A 20,342-nucleotide genomic window follows, 5' to 3' on the forward strand; every position below is an offset into this window, starting at 1 on the left:
ACCAATTTGCTGTCGGACCAACTATGGTTGATCTACTGTCAGACCAACTAGGGTTAGTTTGATTTAGTAAATGTTCAAGCCAACCTTAATGACGATGGAGTACAAACGGACTGTTGGTTGGTTGATTGGTCAATTTAGATCGGTTTATGTCTTGTGAAAATTATAAAAAGTATCGTCGGTTTTGATTTTTTTCAAACCAACTCTAACCGAATCCTTCCTTATCCTCAATCAATCGTGTTCGGTTTGGTAGGTTGGCTTGGTCTTTCGGTCTATCATGCTCATCCCTGGTAGCTTTGCCTTTCGTAGGCTAAATAATCTAATGTTACTAGCTAAGTTTGACTAAACTATTTAAGGTAAGAAAACTTTAGATAAACTATAATTCTCAAAAAACGTTACCTTAAGTTGAGGAAATCAAATTGGAAAATTTTCTAATAGTATATTCAGAACCAGGTTGTGCTCATGGCCTCCTTTATATGGCACGGGATTGTTTCTCATCATCCTTGTGAAATTCTCCTTGGAGATCGGGTAGGGATTTTCCATGGAAAATTTATATAGATAGGTTTTCCTATGGGTTTTTATTTATTTATTTATTATATAAAAAATGAACCAATAAATACAAATTAATACTAAGAGAAGTTTTAATTAGTTAAGTTTATCATTATATGATTAGTTCGTTATGAGCACTTCCAACTTAAAGAAAAAATCACTTGAATTTTACTAGTAAATTATCATATGTATAATCCAAATTTGAATTTCATTACATTTTATTCCTTATCTTGACCATTAAATTTAACTATATCATTTGTATAATACTAATAATAGTAATTAACGAACATTATAAAACAACTGTTGGGGAGGGGACCATGAGGTTCTCATACAAAAATAAACATCTCTAAGTCTAATGTTCAAGTTTGGCTCCTCATTCTACGAGGACAAACAACTTTACGTGTCACTTATAGATGTATCACTGAATTCATTCACGAGGATGATGAGTTAAAAGTTTTTATTGTAGTAATAATAATGGAGAAATCGATTTTATATTTCTCGATTTTATATTTCTTTTCCATGCATTCAACGAAGGGGAGGTAGATAAGCCTTGAACATAAGCAATACATTTTTCAAATTCAATATGGATTATGTTACAATACTCAAGTAAGATCATTGTTTTTCTTATTTTGTTTGACCTCAAAGTTAGTTTTTGATTGATTGAGGTTCCTTACTTACTACTATTTTTTTTAAAAAAATATTTAAAATAAATTATGGTACTGAACTTGAACTGTACGTCAGTTGAGTTAAGTTCTTATTGGCTTAAATAACGAGGAAAAAATCGGAAGGGGATATTGGTACATTTAATTTTGAATTGTGATACAATTGATCAATAAAAGTGAGAAATGGGTTAAATTCAACCACACCCATATTATAATTATGGTGGGGGAAGAAAAGAAAGAAAGTGAATAAAGAGGAATCACTATGGGTTTGTGGATATAAATGCCAATATTTATTCAACACATTAGCTCTTTCCCTACTCCCTTAGGCACTTTCTATTGAAATTGGACCCATTCCACTTCCATTAACAACATCACATCCAACAACAAAACCTTTTTTGTTTTTCTTTTCTTATTTATTTATATATACGTATACATATATTTTATTTGTTATAATATCATTATGTATTGCTTGGAAAGACACTTGTCCTTGTGAGATGAAGTGATTGTAATGTTGTGTCAACAACATATTATGTTGAGAATTTCATTCCATTTTACTAGTACTTTATGGAGTCTAATTTAATATTGAAAAACAAAAATATAATTTATAATTTTCAACTTTGAGTTGTATTAATTAGAAATCAACTAAACTTCACCTAAATGAATGCCAATGTAACAAAAGAAAGACATAATTTTTTTTTCTCTAATTAATTAGAGCATTAACAAATTCAAAAAGAAATTATAATCAATAATTTGATAAATAAAGCTTAGAAGTTCATTAGTTAGTGTACGTATTTTTTTTCTTTTTTTGATTTATAGCCATAAATGTAAAACTTAGCAAGCAATTTGAGTTAGAATAAGTTTAGTTTAATGTGTAAATGAAATGTTCTCATTCTCATCTCTACTGTTATCGTATTAATAAAAGAAAATTTTGAGAACCCTAGTTTAGGTTTTTTAGTTAATTTGCAATAGTAGTCTAAAACTTAGATATAAACAATCCAAATTTTATCTCTAAAAACTGTTTTCGGTTTCTATTATCCAAATAGTGCAAATTATGAAAAACAACGAGTTCTATGCAAATTGTTTATGGATTATGTTACCAAACAATGCAAATTATGAAAACAATTTTTTTTTTTAATGTTTTCATCGTGTCCATAATTTTAAAGAGCAATGTTAAATACATATAGAATCATTTAGAAATACAATATGTGATGTTACAAATCTCATTCCATATTTTTTAAAAATTCAATCCATTATCGTATTAATAAAAGAAAATCTTGAGAACCCTATAGTAGGGTTTTTAGTTAATTCGGTATAAACAATTCGAGAAGGTATTGTATAAATTAATGTTGAGAATTAAATTATCACAAATTTAAGAGTAAAAAAACTTAATTGTTAGGATTAAATTATTATAAATTAAAATTTAAAGATGAAATTGTAACTTTCGAGAAGGTATCGGAGTTAAAAGTGTTTTTAATTCTTTTTCTCTTTTGTTTATGTTTTATAAGGTTAAAAATTTAATGTGAGAAAGTCTAACTAAGAAAATGTTTAATAAATAAGATAAGTTTAAATAATTAAGAACATTAATCAGTGTGGGTCTTTGATTGTGATTCCCATAATTTCATTTTGCTCCGTATTGACTACGCTCACTTACATCACTAACTATAATTAATTAATTAATCTCTTCCCTTTTTTAATTAACACTTTGTTTTAATCAACAAAAAAATAAATAAATAAAAATTAAAAGAAAATTCCTTTTTATTCCTACGGGTTAGATCTAATCTCCTTTTGTTCTTATAGGTTTCAAAATGTTACGATTGTGATGGGTTATGTTTGACTTTAATTTCAATTTAGATATACATAGTTAAGTTTTATCGTCGAAATATGAGTTTTGTACAAAAATATTGATTTTTACATTTCAAAAGTTTTATCTGTTCTTTTTTTTTTTCTTTTTTTGTTAAATACTTAAGTTTGGTGTTTGGTAATATCTATTAATTGACTTTAAATAATTGTGATTAATTTGGTTTTAATTTGGTAAAAGTTATTTTAAATTAATAGATATTAAATTTTGAAAGTTGAAAGTGAATGTTTAAGAAAAATTAATTGTAAAAGAGTAAATTATAAAAGGATGGTTTTGAAACAAAACATTTAAAATCTATTGATTTAATCGACACCAAATTCAAAATTTAAAAATTATAAATTTAAAATCTTGAAATTTAAAGATTAAGTAGAAGAAAAAAAAAACCCTAAAGTTTAGAAACTAAAAAGAATTTTGCTAAACTATATTGATCATTTTTAGCTTAGCTTTTGTATAACACTAAAAAATTTAACCGCAACATAGGATATAATTTAGTGTGCAACGATGGTTAGTTTTATGGTTTATAAATATACTATTAAATATAATACATTTTGAAAATTATAATTTAATTTTTTAATTACTGCCAAACACATACCAACTAAAAGAACCATAAAACAACTTAGAATCAGATACTTAAAGAGAAGTTAGAAGTGGGAAGTTAAGTGATAGCTTAGAAGAATCACGAGAAAGAACTTAGAGGTAGCTCAGAGAACCCATTAAGGAGCTTAGTGGCAGCTCAGATGACCCTCGTAAAGCTTAGGGTAGCTCAAAAGATCCATGAGAGAGGACAATATGATAGTTCAAAAGACCCATGAAACCTACGAGAGAGAGAGAACTGAGTAGAGATTCAAAAAATCTAGGGAAGCTCAACAAGAATCTTGGAAGGAAAAACTTGTGTAAGACAATTGAAAGATCCATATGGAGGATCATAAAAGATCTCTAGAGAAGCCCTCCATAAAATTAATGACTTTGGAGAACTCGTGGGTACGTTTGCAAAGTAATTGTGTTTGAAGTTGTCCACATTATCAACGAGAAAAGGACAATCATGAATCCGAACATAAGTTAAATATTAATATTTCATATAAACGATCGAAATCATTAGTTGAAATTATAAGAAAAACAGTTGGAAGAAGAGAGAATAGAAAAATGGGAGGAAAATGAGAAAGATATCTAATACCTGACCTAAGAAGCACGCCAAAAAGTGTTCTCTTTAATTCTTTCCAACAACACGCAAACAAGTCTTAAGCATAACTTCTTTCTTTCTTTCTTTTCCCTTCAAATTATTATTTTTCTTTTTCTTTTTTTCATGTCAGAACAAAAGTTTCGATCCAAACTTTTATTAATTTATTTTTCTTTTGAAAACAAAAAAATAAAACAAAGAGAAGAAGAAGAAGACAGAATGATGTTTACGTAACTCCAAAAACATAAATGTCAGAAATTACATTGAAAATTAATGGATATGAAAAACGATAAATTAAATAATAAAATTTTATTTACACCGAACAATTCTAAAAGCGGAAAAAGTTCATAGACTCACTATAAAAAATACAAAAAGAATATCCACTCAAACCTAATATATTTAGTATAAGATCTCGTTATCCAAATCTGGGTTACCGATTGTTTAGATTTAACTAAATCAATCTAAACGACTTAAAAAAGAAAGATGGAAATCTTAGTAAAAAGAGAAAAAGTAAAAGTAAGAAAAACGAGAAAGATGAAGACAAATCTAAAATATTTAAAAAATGGCTAACTTTAGGAGTTTGTCATAGTATGTTATATTTATGAAAATTTTCCTATCTATTATGATAAATATAATCTTGTAATTTTAAATTCACTTTGGTCAATATTATTTTAAAATCTTGCTACGATTTATACTATTTTTTTAAACTAAAATAGTTATGATCCAATTACAATATGACTTTTCCTCTACATTCATTACAATAACTTTCTTAAACCCTAAATTATTCCGTTCAAATTGTAAAAACAAAGAATTATTATAACCTAACTTCTTGCTCCAAATTATATTTGAAAGTACCCCGACTTATAATTATATTTATTATTTTATAAGAATACGCATTTGACGTCCGTTGAGCTAATTAAATTGCTACAAATAACTTCCTTTTTCATATTAGATATGTACAGCAAATTAATACACACCCAACTCTCATTTTTGTGTCTGATAAAATTTATAAATACTAAAAAAATTAAAAGTTAAAAGTTATATATATAATATTAAATATATATTCAATAAAAAGCTAACAAGAGATTACATTTAAGAATTATTAACAACAAGAGAATTAGGATTAAACAAAATTTTAAAAAGGAAAAAAAAAATCAGAATATAATTTTATGAATCATTTATTGAGTTGTTTTATTTATTATTGTGTAATATTAATTAATTAATTAATTAATTAAGAGAAGAGAAGAGATGAGATTGATTTTGAGTTTAATAAATACGGGGACATGTGCTTGGTTAAAAAATGGCAGGCTTTCGCACGTGACCCGATGTGCTTCATTGGGATCCATGCTTTGCTTTAACACTTCTTTCCTTACACATCAAACTAATTTATTACATTTCCCTTTTTTCTTTTTTACCTCAACACTCCCCCCCAAATTTTAACTTTCTAACCCACACTTTCTCATTATTATTCTAATCAAAACTTGTATGAAGTCCCATGTTTCTAGGTCGAATACGTGTTCGGAGAATCAAACCTTAGAACGTCAATTTTAGAGGAGTATATCGATCGATCAGTTGATGACTTGATAAATGTTCAAACCAACATCGATTATGAAAGAGTACAAACCGACCGATGGTTGGTCGGTTTAGATCAACTTAAGCTTGAAATGTTTTCGATTTGGATTAAATCTTTGATTTAGTTAGTTGATTTGGTTTTTCAATCTATTATGTTTACACCTAATCAATTTCACTCACTCAAACTCGATTTACTTATCTATAATCAAAATGTGAAATAATAGTTCTAAAAAAATTGAAACGAATAATTTAAAATATTGTTTATAGTGCTAATAAGTTTAGAGTCCGTTGGGTTGACTTAAATTTTTTTTTTTAAGAAATTAGTTATTATGAATATGGTTTAAAATAGACTTAAAAAAATAGTTTTGAGTTTGCTTATAAATATTTTAATTTCTTTTAAATAATTTATCTTTTTAAAGTAAATACTTGAAAAATGTAAATAAAATTAATAAATGGAGGTGGAATTTTTCATTGGAAAATTTCTGGTTGTTTGAGAAGTAAAATTCATGATAAAAAGAAAATAGAAAAATGTATTTGATGCAATTTAATTTAATTCGTATAAATAATAATAACTTCCCTGCCAATGCTAACGAGAAATATTGTCAGAAAAACCGCCGGAAACAGAGCGGCAAAAGTGAAGAGAAGAACCAAAAGCCCATCCCAAATCACCATTGCTTTCGCCCATCTTTTCCTTCTCTACAATGCTCGCCCGCCATTGTTACACCGACTGAGCTTCACAGAGTGAGTGAGAGATATAGAGAGATAATCCTCGCGTCTTCTTGATCGTTTCTGTTTTTAGAGATTGAGATATGCCGAAGCCGCGGCGAAGAGCCTTTTCGGTCATGAGGAAGCTTCTAACATGCACTATTTGCTCAATGGCCCTAGTTGCTGTGTTGTCCGTTCCCGTCCAGGTTTTTCCTTCATCCAGAGACGTTCCGATCTTCTCTCGATCTTATAAACTCCCTGAGGTGATTCATCATGGACCTTCATCAATTCGTTTCTCGCTTCTTCTTTCTTTCTTTCTTTCTTTCTTTCTTGTATATTCATTTTCAGTGTCTTCTATTCTTTATTGATGTTTCTGTTGCGATCTTATTCTTTTTGTTAATTTCATCTTCTTCTCTCTGTTTTCTGCTTATGCGTGCGCTGCGGTTTCTTATTACTGTTCGGACTACTCTTCATACTTTCCAGATTTCGGAATTAAATTTATGTATCTTTACTGCTTGATTTCTTTATTTCCATACTTTTTCTTGTTTCTTACTCAATGGCCAGACAGATTGTGTAGTTGAATGAAACGTTTTCTGGACTCATCCTTCCTTTTGCGTTCTTTAAGTTTCTTTTTCATTTCTGTAGCAACTTGGATTGAAGTTTCAGAGACCGGTTACAAAGCAAAGCTTGACACAAGAGCTTTCACCACTTCGTTGGTCCAAAGCTCCTCGTCTTTTCCACAAGGTAAAAACTATATACTTTTAAGCTTTCATTCCGATTTGCTGTTCTTCTTGACGTTTTATGAGAATAGAGGAGAGGACTAGACGATTGCTTTACTCATTTTACAATGCGAAAGTAGTTATGTCTTTTCACTACTTTAGACTTGACAGTTGGCTTGTGGCAGCCAGACCTCTGCTTTGGATGATCTTTGGACTCCTCCTTCGAGTCGTAATTTCTTTCCCTGCACTAAGCCTAGTCTTAATTACTCATGTAAGACACTTCGGAATTGTTATTTTTTTCTCTTCTTAAAACAAAATACTATTATGTGTAACTACACATGTATGTTTGTTATTATTGTTTCATTTTTGGGGATTTTTCAGCTCCTGGAAAGACAAGAGGTTTCCTTCTGGTTCATACAAATGGAGGGCTTAATCAAATGCGCGCTGGGGTTTGTAATCACTTTTTTTTTTTTTTTTGGCACCGTCTTGCTCATTTTCCTCACATGATCTGGTCCCTGTGTCTGGAATAAGATTTTTTTGTTCATACAAATTAAGGTTCTTTTGATTCTAGGAGAAAATGTTGATTTAATGCTTTTTGGTGGTTGAAACATCACACAGGAATACTTAAGTATCCCTAGTTACTAATAAGCATCCAACTATACACTAATAAATAAAGTCAGAAGAAGGTTGGTGGACCCACAAAATAGCGATACATTTTAAATAATTCTGGTGGGGATATTAGAAAAATTCCAGTAATTAGTGAGATCAGTTCATGATAGCATAATCTATATTCCCATAAATCTTCTAACAAGTCATGGATATTATAGTTTGTACTGCATGTCCATTTTCTATCTTAGAGAGACTTGAGTTAGTATTCAATTCATCAATTCATGTCTGAGACAAACTGATAAATTACTTCACAGATGTAGGCTTAAGCAGTAGTTGTAATTTCTGTTTTCACATCATATATATATCTTAAGGTTTGGGGAATAATACTGTGTCCGTCATATGAAATACAGTACAAATGTTTGAGACCTAAGGTTGTTCCTACCCTTCGATTGCAGATATGTGACATGGTTGCAATAGCACGTATAATTAATGCAACCCTCGTGATTCCTGATCTTGACAAGCATTCATTTTGGAACGACTCTAGGTAGATTTGAATTTTTTTATCTCTAGTCTTCTTTTGTTGTTTATCTGAAGTTTTTCAATTCATGTTCGTTTGTTATGCAGCAACTTCTCAGATATTTTTGATGAAGATCATTTTATTAATGCTCTTTCCAATGATGTAAAAGTCATTAAGAAGCTTCCTAAGGAGTTTGCTACCATTCCAAGAGCAGTTAAGCATTTTAGAAGCTGGTCTGGTATTGATTACTACCGAGATGAGATAGCTAGCATGTGGAAAGATCATCGGGTAGTTTAATAATTTCCTGTCCACAGACCTTTTCTCAACAATTACAAATGCTAATTTTCTATTTTCTGCTGCAGGTTATTCGAGCTGCAAAATCAGATTCTCGCTTAGCAAATAACAACCTTCCTGCTGACATACAAAAGTTGCGATGTCATGCTTGTTATGAAGCCTTGCGGTTTTCACCTAAAATTGAAGCTATGGGAAAGGTTGCCTAACATACCTGAATTTCTTTTGCCCTTTTGCTTTTCTTCCCTCTAGGCAGGATTGAATTTGTCATCTTTCTCCCTTATGAAATATTTCCCGTAAATTAACGGACCTCATTTGTCATATAGCTTTTGGTGGACCGTATGAGGTCTTATGGTCCTTACATTGCATTGCATTTACGGTATGAGAAGGATATGCTATCATTCAGTGGATGCACACACGATCTGTCTCCTGCCGAAGCTGAAGAGCTAAAGATGATTAGGTATGGAGGACCAAGCAGCAACTCAGTATGGTTGCCGACTGTTTGATGCTTAACATATGCTTATAAATTAAATTGTCAGGGAGAACACATCTTACTGGAAAGTAAAAAACATTGATCCCAAGGAACAAAGAGCCAAGGGGCACTGCCCCCTTACTCCAAAAGAGGTCGGAATTTTTCTAAACGCTCTTGGATACCCATCAAATACTCCTATATACGTTGCTGCAGGTGATATATATGGGGGTGAATCACACATGTCTGATCTCCAACTGCGATATCCCTTGTTAATGAGGAAGGTAAGGAGTTAGAATAACATACTGTTTGGTGCTTTTCACTTCTTGTATTATTTTAGCAGAAGATTGTTTGGATGAATTTGGAATGCCTTATAGAAAAAGTGTTTTAAAGTGAGTATTTCTTCTTCAAGCATTAACTAAGTGCTTCCATAAGCATATTAAGTATTCTTTTACAATATTTTTAGAAGTTTCAAAATCACTTTTATTTATCTAACCGAACCCCATAAATTTTTTTAATAACGTTTCTAATGTGATTAAATAGACATCTAAAACTCACCTTAAGCTAGGAAACAACCGGCATCAATCAAGTTCAGTTAAATGGTATGAAAGAAACTATAGAAATCGTTATATCAATAGTTGGCGACTTCAATCCAAAATGAGTACTGCTTATAAAGTGTTGATAGATTGTGCAATGATATTGTTATCTATTATACTCTTCCAATGTTGCTTCCTCTCATCTCAAAATTTTCAGGAAACTTTGGCATCTTCTAAAGAGCTTGAACCTTTTGTTCATCATGCATCTCAAATGGCTGCTCTGGATTACATTGTATCTGTTGAAAGTGATGTATTTATATCCTCATATTCTGGAAACATGGCCAGGGCAGTTGAAGGTCACCGCCGTTTCCTTGGACATAGGAGGACAATATCACCAGACAGGCAAGCCTTTTTTACATAATATTTTGATTTCGTTCGTGTGCACATTAGCCATAACTTTTAGTTACCAAAATCGGTGGTGAAAACAGTTTTTAACTTCTTAACTTTACCAAACAGGAAATCCCTTGTTCGTCTGTTTGACAAGCTTGAAAAAGGAACCATGCAAGAGGGGAATAACTTAGCCAGCCGAATTATTGAATTGCATAAAAGGAGGTACATTTTTTTAAAATATATACCGATCCCATTTAGTAACCATTTCGTTTTTAGTTTTTGAAAATCATGTAGGTTGTTTTCATTTTCCTACCATAGTTTTAAGTAAAAGAGTTGCATTGGCAGCCAAATCCAAAAAACAAAAATGAAACTATTATACCAAATGGGACGTTCAAGATCTTCATTATTTTAACATTTGAAGAAAAGTTGTATAAATCCTATTTGATAGAAGAAAATGATGAACAAAAGCCGATTATTATTACAATATCTACTTGAAAAACAGTGTTCTGTGTTGTTGTTTAGGCAAGGATCTGCAAGGAAGAGAAAAGGCCCCATTTCAGGAACTAGAGGAATGGATAGGTTTCGTTCAGAAGAATCTTTTTATGTTAATCCTTTGCCTGACTGTTTATGTCAGAGAGAACAACCAAATTCACAAGCTTCATCTTTCATTCGTCGATAAAAGAAAAAAGGTACATATAAATGTCAAATTTAACCGAGGAAATTTGTGACATGAAGAAGGCTTTTGGTATGAATGTGAAGGCATTGATGAAGATATAGAGTTTGTATATCGGAAGCTAACATCGGCTAAATTAGCTCTTGCTGAGGCTACCAGTTACCTTTACGTTTTCCTTCTTGTGCTTCATGAAAAACTATGCAACCTTCTTGTTGCCTTTTAATTTATATAAATATTGGTTGTTCATATGATATAATCAATTAAGTTAGATGAGTTTTGCTTCTTTTATCTGAGCATGGTTCGGTTTAGAAGAGCGTGCTATACAAACCCTCAACCTTGAAGGTGCCTCTTGATTTGTAATATGATATTTTCTTAATGGCGATTTTTCGTTTATATTTGATCGTTGATTTCTTAATAATTTAATTGAGCTTTTGGATATCTTCTTTTCTTTGTACCCCGATATTTGTGGAGGAGGAAATTGTTGGGTGGTTGGTTTTGATTGTTGTTAAACTTTTAACTTCGTCTAAAGTTTTATATTAACTAGATAAAAGATGACTAAAGATATGTATCAATGAAGTCTATTATCTTCAATGATGAGACATTTTATGTTTAAAGTGGATAATAGCATGTCATGGTAGAAGTAGGTAAATTTAAAAATATTGGTTTTTATTAATAATTTCTTATATCATTGGGGTTAATTGGAAAAATAATGTACTTTAGAAAAAATTTTGAAATTTCATATTTATCATTTTGATCCTATTTAGTTTATATTAGTTTGATTAATTATTTCTTTTTTTCATGATTTAATGACTAAAATGAGTAATCAATTATAATTAATTCAAATATAAAGTACGAACTTCTATAATTATGGACTACAACATAAATTGATTTAGTTGACTATACCTACGATTATTCGAAGAAATGCATCAACGTCAACAAAAACTCAAAATAATAATTATGACACGAAAGTCGTCGAAAATAATGAGTAAATGATTTTGATTTTTTTTTTCTAAAAAGAATTGAATTTGATAAACAAATTATTACTCAAATTATATTTTTTTTAAAAAAAAAACAAGTTGAAAGAATAAGAAAAATTATACTAAAACATTAAAATTTTGCAATAATAGTAATAAATCCTAAAAATATATATATTAAAGAAGGAAAAAAGAAAACAGAAGAATAAAGTGGGGCCAGGGCAAATGACGTGGAGGACAGGTGGATGCATCAAAGTTCGGATCGAAGAGGATATGATTACAAACTCTCACTCTCCACAAATATAGCGCTTCACAATCTCTGTTTTCCTCTCCTATGCAACTTTTCTCCCTTCTTCCTACTCCTTCCATTTAGAGCTCACTCTATCAACAATGGCGGTCTCTTTCCTCTCTTCTCTCCCTTCCTTTCTCCCTCTCCTTCCTCCTCAACCCCCCTTCTCCTCCGCCACTACTTCATTTCCCTCCCACACTGTAACTTAACTAACTCTTCCCTTTCTTTCATTCTGATCTGCCTTAATTACCTCCCCCAAACCGACCTTCTAATTCCTCCCTGATCCTACATTCTCTCGTTTTCATTTTCAGGTCAAACTTCGTTGTGCTCACATCAAAACGGATGCTAACGACCAGGATCGGTTTAGTAGAAGAGATGTTCTTCAAGGTTTTGGCGGTACTCTTGCCCTGGTGAGAGCTATTTCTTTTTCTCTTTCTCTTTCTCTTTACTAAGAGATATTTGTTTGGCGAGTGAATTAATTCGACTAGTGCCTTACAACTTAATGTATGAAGAGAGTGAGCCATCCAACCGTTACTTTTATGAGCTTGAATGAGTTTGAATGATGTGATGATGAGTTTCTGCCAGTTGCGACCTCTTCCTTAGGGATTAATGGTGAACTCTGACCTAATGGTAGAACCGGCTTATGCTGCTGATTTAATACAGCGTAGACAGCGATCTGAATTTTTGTGTAAGTTTATATTAGTCATTACTGTTTTTCAGTTGGTTGTTTGCTTGATCTTAATCTTTTACCATTCCCTAGTGCTTGAAATGTCTAGTAAATAATTCAAGTTTATGAGTTTGATTCAAGCGGTTACATGTTTACAAACGCATATTTTACTTATTTTGGTTTTACATTGTTGATTGCAGCAAGTATCAAGGGTACCCTTTATACAGCTATTAAGGTATAAGTTCCATAATTCATTACTAGATTTAAGCTGATAGACTAAGGTGGAATTTAATTTTTTTAGTACATTCTCAACAAATGCTGTAATGTTAAGGCTTGGATACTTGAATTGAGATTCAACATGTGAAACAAGGAAGAACAACATTCTACGGATTTGAGCTTTAAGACCTATGCATCACTAGGCCCAGAAGCTTAAATTGGATAGTGTACATTTAATTCTTTTAATATATTGTCAACAAATTTTGGTTTTAATTGCTATGGTTGAAGGATCTATGTTCTTATAATTATACACGGTTCTCGGAGTAGATACTTATCTCCTTTGTTTTCTTTTGTTTATCTCAGAAAAATCCAGACATCGTTCCCTCCCTTTTAACATTGGCACTAAATGATGCTGTGACTTACGATAAGGTCAGACAAAAATACTTCCTCCCCTAAAATTACACGACTGGGTTTGATTTTACTGCATTGACAAACTAAAAACATTTGAAGGAAGATGCTAATACAATTTGATCAAGTTTGTAGGCTACTAAATCTGGAGGGCCAAATGGATCCATCCGCTTCAGGTACTACATTTTAGATGTTATGTGCTTTCTAGGAAATAAATTATTAACATTCACATTATTTTCATACAAGACTTTGCATGTCTGATGCATCATTGATGATTCGTGTACACTTTTCAAGTATGGTATCCTATAATTAGATTTAAATCATTATCCTTCCACGTTTTCCAGTTCAAAGTTATTTTCAGGCATCATGTTATGCATCAAGTAGTTTAGTTTTATTTAACTAGAAGCATTTGTATAAAATAATACCTTGGCACTTTCTTCATTATAAAATCTATTAACTTCTTTTCCATGCTTTCTGCCATGAAGTTCAGAGATTTCCAGACCTGAAAACGAGAAGTTGTCTGCTGCTCTGAGTTTAATAGAGGAAGCAAAAAAGGAGATAGATTCTTATTCAAAGGGTGGACCTATTTCCTACTCAGATCTTATTCAACTTGCAGGTTTAATGTCTTAACAATTTCCTTCTCTGAACTTCTTCCATGCATTGGTCAATCGCATTCTGATACCCTTTTTTCTTTTTCTTTTTTTAGTTTTTTTATTAAATTAAAATGTTGCTGGTAAGTAGCTAAGTTGTGACCTTCCAAGCTCCTCAAATTTATAGAAATTTTTCAGATTCTTTTGGGGATGAGTTGGAAGAGAATGTTGATAGGTAATTAGCTTGTGCCTTTTCTGAATTAACAATAACAATGAGATCAAGTTCATTTTCTCCATGCAGCACAAAGTGGCATTAAATCCACCTTTCTAGCGTCTGCTATCAGAAAATGTGGTGGGAATGAGGAAAAGGGGAATTTGTTATATAGTGCATATGGCTCCAACGGGCAGGTCAGTTATGCTGCACGGACATCTGAATGTTTATTACAAATATACTCATCCAGTACATGCATGAGCCTGCGCAAGTGTATCTGTGGATCACCCACTGACAATCTTACGCAGGCTCCTTCTAACATCCATCCACCAAGTGAGGATCTTTTCGCAGTACAACTAGAGGGTTGACGTGATATTCCTATTAATGATGTCTTCTTTTTGCAATTACACAGTGAGTTTATTTATACTGCCTCACTGAGCTGACAATCCTCTATGTGGTCCAATTCTCTAAGTTCACATTTTTTCTTAAATCTTCTTAAATCAACTCAACCAAATTTCTTGGTGATTGAGCAAATTGTTTCAGTATGATATTTGGTTGAGCTGATTTAAGGATCCTCTTTCTATCTCCTTCTAATGGATTGGCCTTATCTTTGCCTTTGTCCAAATTGATAGAAAGTTCTGAAAATTGTAGTCTACACATAGCAGCTACGAATTTTGTGTAAAAAAGGAACATGATCATTCTGCAAATTTTTACTATTGGGGGCGTAACACAAACAACAGTGTCTCCTTGTGCCTACAGTGGGGGTTGTTCGAAAGACAATTTGGAAGATCAGATGCCGAAGCGCCTGATCCTGAGGGAAGGGTCCCCATCTGGGAGAAAGCTAGCGTTCAGGAAATGAAAGAAAAGTTCTCTGCTATTGGATTTGGTCCCCGACAGGTATGTTCCTTAATGTAAAGTTCCATTTGCAATATTTTGCTTTGCTGCCTTACAAGTAGATATGTCCAATATTTCCTGCGGATTATATATGTCAAAGAACTTAAATTGATCTCTGTAGAGAAGTATAATAAAATAAATAATAACAATAATATGCTACAACTTTGTTTGGACTTTCGGCAGCTAGCCGTTCTGTCTGCATTTCTGGGCCCTGATCAGTCAGCAACTGAGGAATTACTAGCCTCAGATCCTGATGTTTTTCCATGGGTTCAGAAGTATCAACGAAGCCGTGAAACGGTTTCCCAAACTGATTATGAGGTGAGTACGTGACTATTAACTGCTTTTGTTTTGAGTCTAATCACATCTTTACATATATGAATTCCAATATAATAGACATCTCCATTTGACCTCATATTCTCATACTTAGCTTTATGATCTATTCCTTCAGGTTGATCTAATAACCACTCTTACAAAAATAAGTAGCTTGGGACAGCAGATAAATTACGAGGCCTATAGCTATCCAGTTAAGAAAGTTGATTTGAGCAAACTCAAGTTATAGATAGTCTCGAAAGGATTGATAAACCTGAAGAAAGCTACTCCGAAACCGATTTTATAACGGCAGGCTTCTCAAGAATTATATGGGAAGAGTTGTTTTGTAGGCATTGGCCATAATTTACAATTGAAATTCCACTAAAATTGTTCGATCCAATTCTGTTCACATTCTTTCCCCTTCAAACCAACTGCCTTACGAGTCAAAAGTCTCAGCTAACGTACACCATCCAAAAGGGGAGAAAACATTTAATACCGGTCAGGGACACTTCTATTATATTTAAAACCTATCACCTTTGAAAGAGAAACAGTCAGCACGGAAGATCTTCAAAGAAACTCTTTGTTGAATGTGTGCACTTGATTTGTTCAAACTTAATCAAGCTTTTTTCTGCGATATCTGAGTGTAATTTTCTGAACCTTTTCAATGAAGGAACTTAGACTTTATAGGTACATAGATCTATTCCGTGGACATAGTTAATTGTGTGCTTGATTGACCTAGACCAAATTAGAACTATTTTAGGCTTAATTGAATCTAAACTCAAATATTGGACAAAACTATATTACTTTTTCCAAAATTTCAATTTATGTGATTTTTAATTAGTCTCGAATTTTGAAATTCGATCCATAATTTCACAATTGTCGATTGACCAAATTTTTTCACTCACTACTCATAAATATGTAAATCATAACCAAGTAAATGTAATTTAGCAATCAGCTGCCAATAATTAAACCACAGAAACTACAATTGGGAAATCAATCAGGTAAACGTCGGTTGTTTGAATTACTCACTCTTGCAAAAATTGAAAGTTGTGGAATAAGAAAAAGTTGAAATTGCCTCAGGATGCTCTATGCAGATGTGGGAGAAATGAGGTCTAGGCCACCCATGAAAGGCCTCAATGGCTCAGGAATAATAACAGACCCATCTTCCTGCTGATAATTTTCAAGCAAGCAAACGATCATTCGAGGCACAGCACATGCTGTTGCATTCAACGTGTGAACAAATTGTGTTGGCGCTAGATTGCCTTTGCCCTTCTTCAAAGTGGATGGTACGGGTTCTTGTGGACGATATCGGATTCCTAATCTACGGCTTTGATAGTCTGTACAATTCGATGCACTTGATATCTGTTGACGGATATGATTTGTAAATAAGATCCAAGCATCTCATAACAGTTTAACTCTAATTGTACCTACTGGACTGGACACAAAGGGAGGGAGAGAACGAAGTACCTCGCCATATCGTCCCAAACCTGGCATCCATGCCTCCACATCAAATTTTCGATAAGCAGGTGCACCTAAATCTGCTGAGGCCATATCCAAGGTCCTACGAGAATAGAAATGAAGTGAGATGGGGCAACTAAAAGGCAAAAACAGATGTGTTGTTCAAACAATACAATGACAATGAATATATAATTAGAAGCAGATTTTTTTACTTGAAATGCAATCCCAGTGATGAGAACAGGTCCTCTTCAATCCTTATGAGTTCTTCATGGTAAGACTCACTCTCTTCGGGACGGCAAAATATAAACATTTCTACCTTGCTGAACTGGTGGACTCGATAAAGGCCTCTGTTCATCATCAGATTAATAAATCAAATACTTATTAGAGAAGAGGCAACTACGTTAATGATGTGAGTGAAACAAAAGAGGTAAGAGTTCTTGTTCATTTACAGATGATGATTTTAGGAAAAAGAATCGGCACATGTTTGAGAGTAATTTTGAAATTGTTAACATTAGTTTTGCCACGTTGAAAATCACTCTGAATCTATGTCTTAAAAAATAGGTTTAAAAACATAAAATCAAACATTAAACTGATTTTAGTTGATTAAAGTCACGTTTTAACTCTAAGTGATTTTAAACAACGACAAAAAATTGGTTATTTTAACCGTTCAAAAGCACTCATAAGCATGCCTTTGTTATATAAAATAGAGTAACTGAAGAGAACAAAAACGGCCAAGGAAGTATGTCAATTGGTACCTTGTTGCCGCTCCAGCAGCACCTGCCTCAGTACGAAAGCAATGAGAATAAGCAACATACTTCACAGGTAATGAAGACTCAGAAAGGATGGAGTCCATATGAATCCCTCCTACAGGAATCTCTGCAGTACCAATGAGGCATTGGTCACTTCCCTCAATGGAATAAACCTGTCAAGCAACAAGCCAAGGGTGTGAGAGGATTCTAGCTAGAACAACTAACAAATAATATAGTTGGGAAGAAAGCACTCATTATTCTTCTTGGGGTATGTCTAGATTGAATAGCAGCGATTCAAAATGACATTTAAATCACATCTATATGTATAAGAAATATTATAATTAGCCCTGCAATTATAATGCTGTGTCAAATCAAATGTCTATGCTATGAACAGATGAAATTATCTTGTACTGGAAAGCTATCTCGCAACATAGAATCTAGTAATCATACCACAACAAACTGAAAAAAAACCCGAGAAAAGATAGGCAAAACCTGAGTATTTTCACCACGGGGTTGGAATCCACACTTTTCAACGACTGTGGACCTGACAATTTCCGGGGTTATTAAAGGAGTAAAGCCTCTCTTCATAACTTCAGAGAGTGTCCAGTTGATCAGACCCAATTCTAATGTTACTGCCGCATTTTTCAGGTAGTAGAACTTAGATCCACTAACCTGTATAAACCAGTAAAGTATAAAATTAAGGCCGTTTTTGCATTAAAAAACATAAGGAAACTAATAAGTTTAAAATAAGAATAGGCCAGATTGGGGGCGATGGATTGAATATCTCAAACTAAACAAAAGTGGTCAAGTCATACATAGAGACAATGACCACTAAACCTATACTTTTTTTAAATGGAAACAACACTTATAAAGGAAGATAGGAACCAGTCAACATCTAAACCAATACTCATAAGCAAAGTAAGCGAGGACAACATCTAACTTATTAGGACATACAACATCAGTAATAGCTGGATAGTTCAAAAGCTCAAGTTACTTATCTTTTGAAGACTCGTAACGGTAGCTTTCTCACTGACATTTTTCATATAGACATAACAAGGTGAAATAGTTACTCTTGAGTACCTTAAAATGAACAAGGATTGTACCTCAGCTGCAGCATCAAAGTCAAAAATGTCCAGCTGCTTCCCAAGTTCAAGATGATCTTTAACAGGAAAACTGAACTCCCTCGGGCTACCAACCTACAAAAGAGATTGCAGGGCGTAAAATGTACCATCCAAAAATGCTGGGGCAAGAAAGTATAATTCAGAGTTCGAAAAGCAGAAATACCATCTTTCTTATTATCGAGCAGTCCTCCCCTCCGATAGGAACATCTGGATGGGTCGTGTTTGGTATACATTGTGCTTCTTGTTGAAGCTGATCTGTTAGTTTAAGAAGATTTTCTTCCAGAGAAACCAATCCTTCCTTTAGATTCTTTCCTGAAAAGCGAAAACCAGAGTAAATTTGGTAACAAAGAAATTGAGAATGAAATGACATTTTCAGACAGAAAAATGTATATACCTTCCTCTATGAGTTTTTGACGTTCGGATGGTTCCAGCTTCCCTTTCATCTTGTTTGCAACCACATTCCTTTCAGCACGAAGCTGCTCAACTTCCTGGTATCTGTGAGTAACAGTTAGCTAAGCGTTGATTTAAGAAGGGGCAAAAGAACTAGTTTGATCGTGATGGTCTGTCCTCGTGTATAGTTGGGCAAATAAAAGTTTGATGAAAATATCAATAGACGTAAGGCATCTACAATGGTGCAAGAATGACTGCAGAATCAATCCATACGATAGAAAAGAAAAGAGAAAAAACCAAATCAAAATCTAACCTTCTGAAGATTTAACATTTCGTCATAAAGCTGAAGCACAAGTTCCAAATTAGCACCAGATTTCCGATTATGTATATTTGAAGCCACCAAATCCTTGTTATCCCTAATCCACTTGAAGTCTATTGAAGCTTTCCATTGAGGTTTCACAACTAATCCAATTCAAGAACAACAATACACAACATCAAAAACCCATTTCTCACCACGCAAATTGGAGGAATCAAAGAAATGCTAACGACGATAAGAAGGACGAGAAAATGAAAATACCCTTTTCTTCTCCGGCGATTGTAGTGGGAGGGTGGTCAACTTGGACGGACGGCAATGAGAAAGCTCGAACGAACAATCGAGATGGAGGTCTGTGGGTACGGACACAAGGATGGAAGGGAGTGAGAGAAGGGGTTTTGGTGGGTGGCAGGAACATTAGACGGGAAGTGGAAGAGGCTGGAAAGTCGGCTAGCTTAAGGGTTTGGAATCCCATTGTTGAAGCTTTGGGGGAAGCTATGGGTTGGCGGGAAGGAATGGAAATTACGGATGGCTGTTGGCTGCCCTTTCCCCCATTATCTTCATCTTCTGTTGTACGGAAATTTTGAGGGGAATTTATGGGGGAGAAAAGCATATAAATTATAAAAAGGTTAATTGGATTCCTTACTTTCTCTTCCTTTTTATTCTTTGTGATTTATTTGTAAACTTTTTCGTCTTTCCAATTTATTCATCCTTCCTCTTTCATATTTTATTTCTTATACTTTTAAATGTTTTATTATTTTGTTTAAATCTACCGAATATTTAGGATCGTTCAAAAAAAAATATTGAAATTCATCTAAATATTAACTTCATTTTCTTGGTATTCAAGAAAATCGAGATTATTTAAATACCACCTTGACATGCCATTGTCAACACGATCGTATATTATGGTTGACACAATCATGGTAAACTATCATTTTAGAGTCAAAACCATTTTCTCCTGTTTAAAAAGAAATACACAATCGTATGGATATGGTATAAATGATCGTTTTGCATCGTTTAAACGGTCAA

General features: G+C 33.0%; 3 protein-coding genes across 6 annotated transcripts; 2 read left to right on the forward strand and 1 right to left on the reverse strand.

The window, feature by feature from the left end:
• The first annotated feature begins 6,387 nt into the window (after positions 1–6,387).
• Positions 6,388–11,122, forward strand: LOC103504011 (O-fucosyltransferase 7-like). 2 transcript variants are annotated; one of them, XM_051083595.1, is made up of 12 exons: positions 6,388–6,783; positions 7,166–7,264; positions 7,411–7,510; positions 7,621–7,688; positions 8,304–8,392; positions 8,473–8,653; positions 8,728–8,856; positions 8,983–9,116; positions 9,196–9,409; positions 9,879–10,063; positions 10,178–10,273; positions 10,574–11,122. In XM_051083595.1, exons 1-12 carry the CDS (start codon positions 6,625–6,627, stop codon positions 10,728–10,730), a joined length of 1,611 nt encoding a protein of 536 aa, XP_050939552.1. In that variant the 5' UTR covers positions 6,388–6,624; the 3' UTR covers positions 10,731–11,122. The 2 variants fall into 2 exon arrangements, with proteins under 2 accessions (XP_050939552.1, XP_050939553.1); XM_051083596.1 differs by having other exon boundaries at positions 7,429–7,510.
• An 874-nt stretch (positions 11,123–11,996) lies between these two features.
• On the forward strand, positions 11,997–15,682 carry LOC103503691 (thylakoid lumenal 29 kDa protein, chloroplastic). Of its 2 annotated transcripts, XM_008467988.3 has the most exons (11): positions 11,997–12,187; positions 12,299–12,397; positions 12,591–12,675; positions 12,855–12,889; positions 13,234–13,299; positions 13,414–13,454; positions 13,764–13,894; positions 14,170–14,276; positions 14,839–14,976; positions 15,157–15,291; positions 15,422–15,682. In XM_008467988.3, exons 1-11 carry the CDS (start codon positions 12,089–12,091, stop codon positions 15,530–15,532), a joined length of 1,047 nt encoding a protein of 348 aa, XP_008466210.2. In that variant the 5' UTR covers positions 11,997–12,088; the 3' UTR covers positions 15,533–15,682. The 2 variants fall into 2 exon arrangements, with proteins under 2 accessions (XP_008466210.2, XP_008466211.2); XM_008467989.3 differs by lacking the exon at positions 11,997–12,187 and having other exon boundaries at positions 12,293–12,397; positions 12,573–12,675.
• A 534-nt stretch (positions 15,683–16,216) lies between these two features.
• Positions 16,217–19,939, reverse strand: LOC103503692 (serine--tRNA ligase, chloroplastic/mitochondrial). Of its 2 annotated transcripts, XM_008467990.3 has the most exons (10): positions 19,578–19,939; positions 19,314–19,462; positions 19,005–19,098; positions 18,774–18,922; positions 18,593–18,685; positions 17,982–18,161; positions 17,496–17,662; positions 16,953–17,087; positions 16,750–16,843; positions 16,217–16,644 (listed from the first exon to the last, which is right to left on the reverse strand). In XM_008467990.3, the coding sequence occupies exons 1-10, from the start codon at positions 19,924–19,926 to the stop codon at positions 16,369–16,371; spliced, it is 1,686 nt and encodes a 561-aa protein (XP_008466212.2). In that variant the 5' UTR covers positions 19,927–19,939; the 3' UTR covers positions 16,217–16,368. The 2 variants fall into 2 exon arrangements, with proteins under 2 accessions (XP_008466212.2, XP_050939554.1); XM_051083597.1 differs by lacking the exon at positions 19,578–19,939 and having other exon boundaries at positions 19,005–19,105; positions 19,314–19,461.
• Positions 19,940–20,342: the final 403 nt, after the last annotated feature.

Source organism: Cucumis melo, chromosome 4 (assembly GCF_025177605.1).
Source record: "Cucumis melo cultivar AY chromosome 4, USDA_Cmelo_AY_1.0, whole genome shotgun sequence".
Classification (NCBI taxonomy): domain Eukaryota; kingdom Viridiplantae; phylum Streptophyta; class Magnoliopsida; order Cucurbitales; family Cucurbitaceae; genus Cucumis; species Cucumis melo.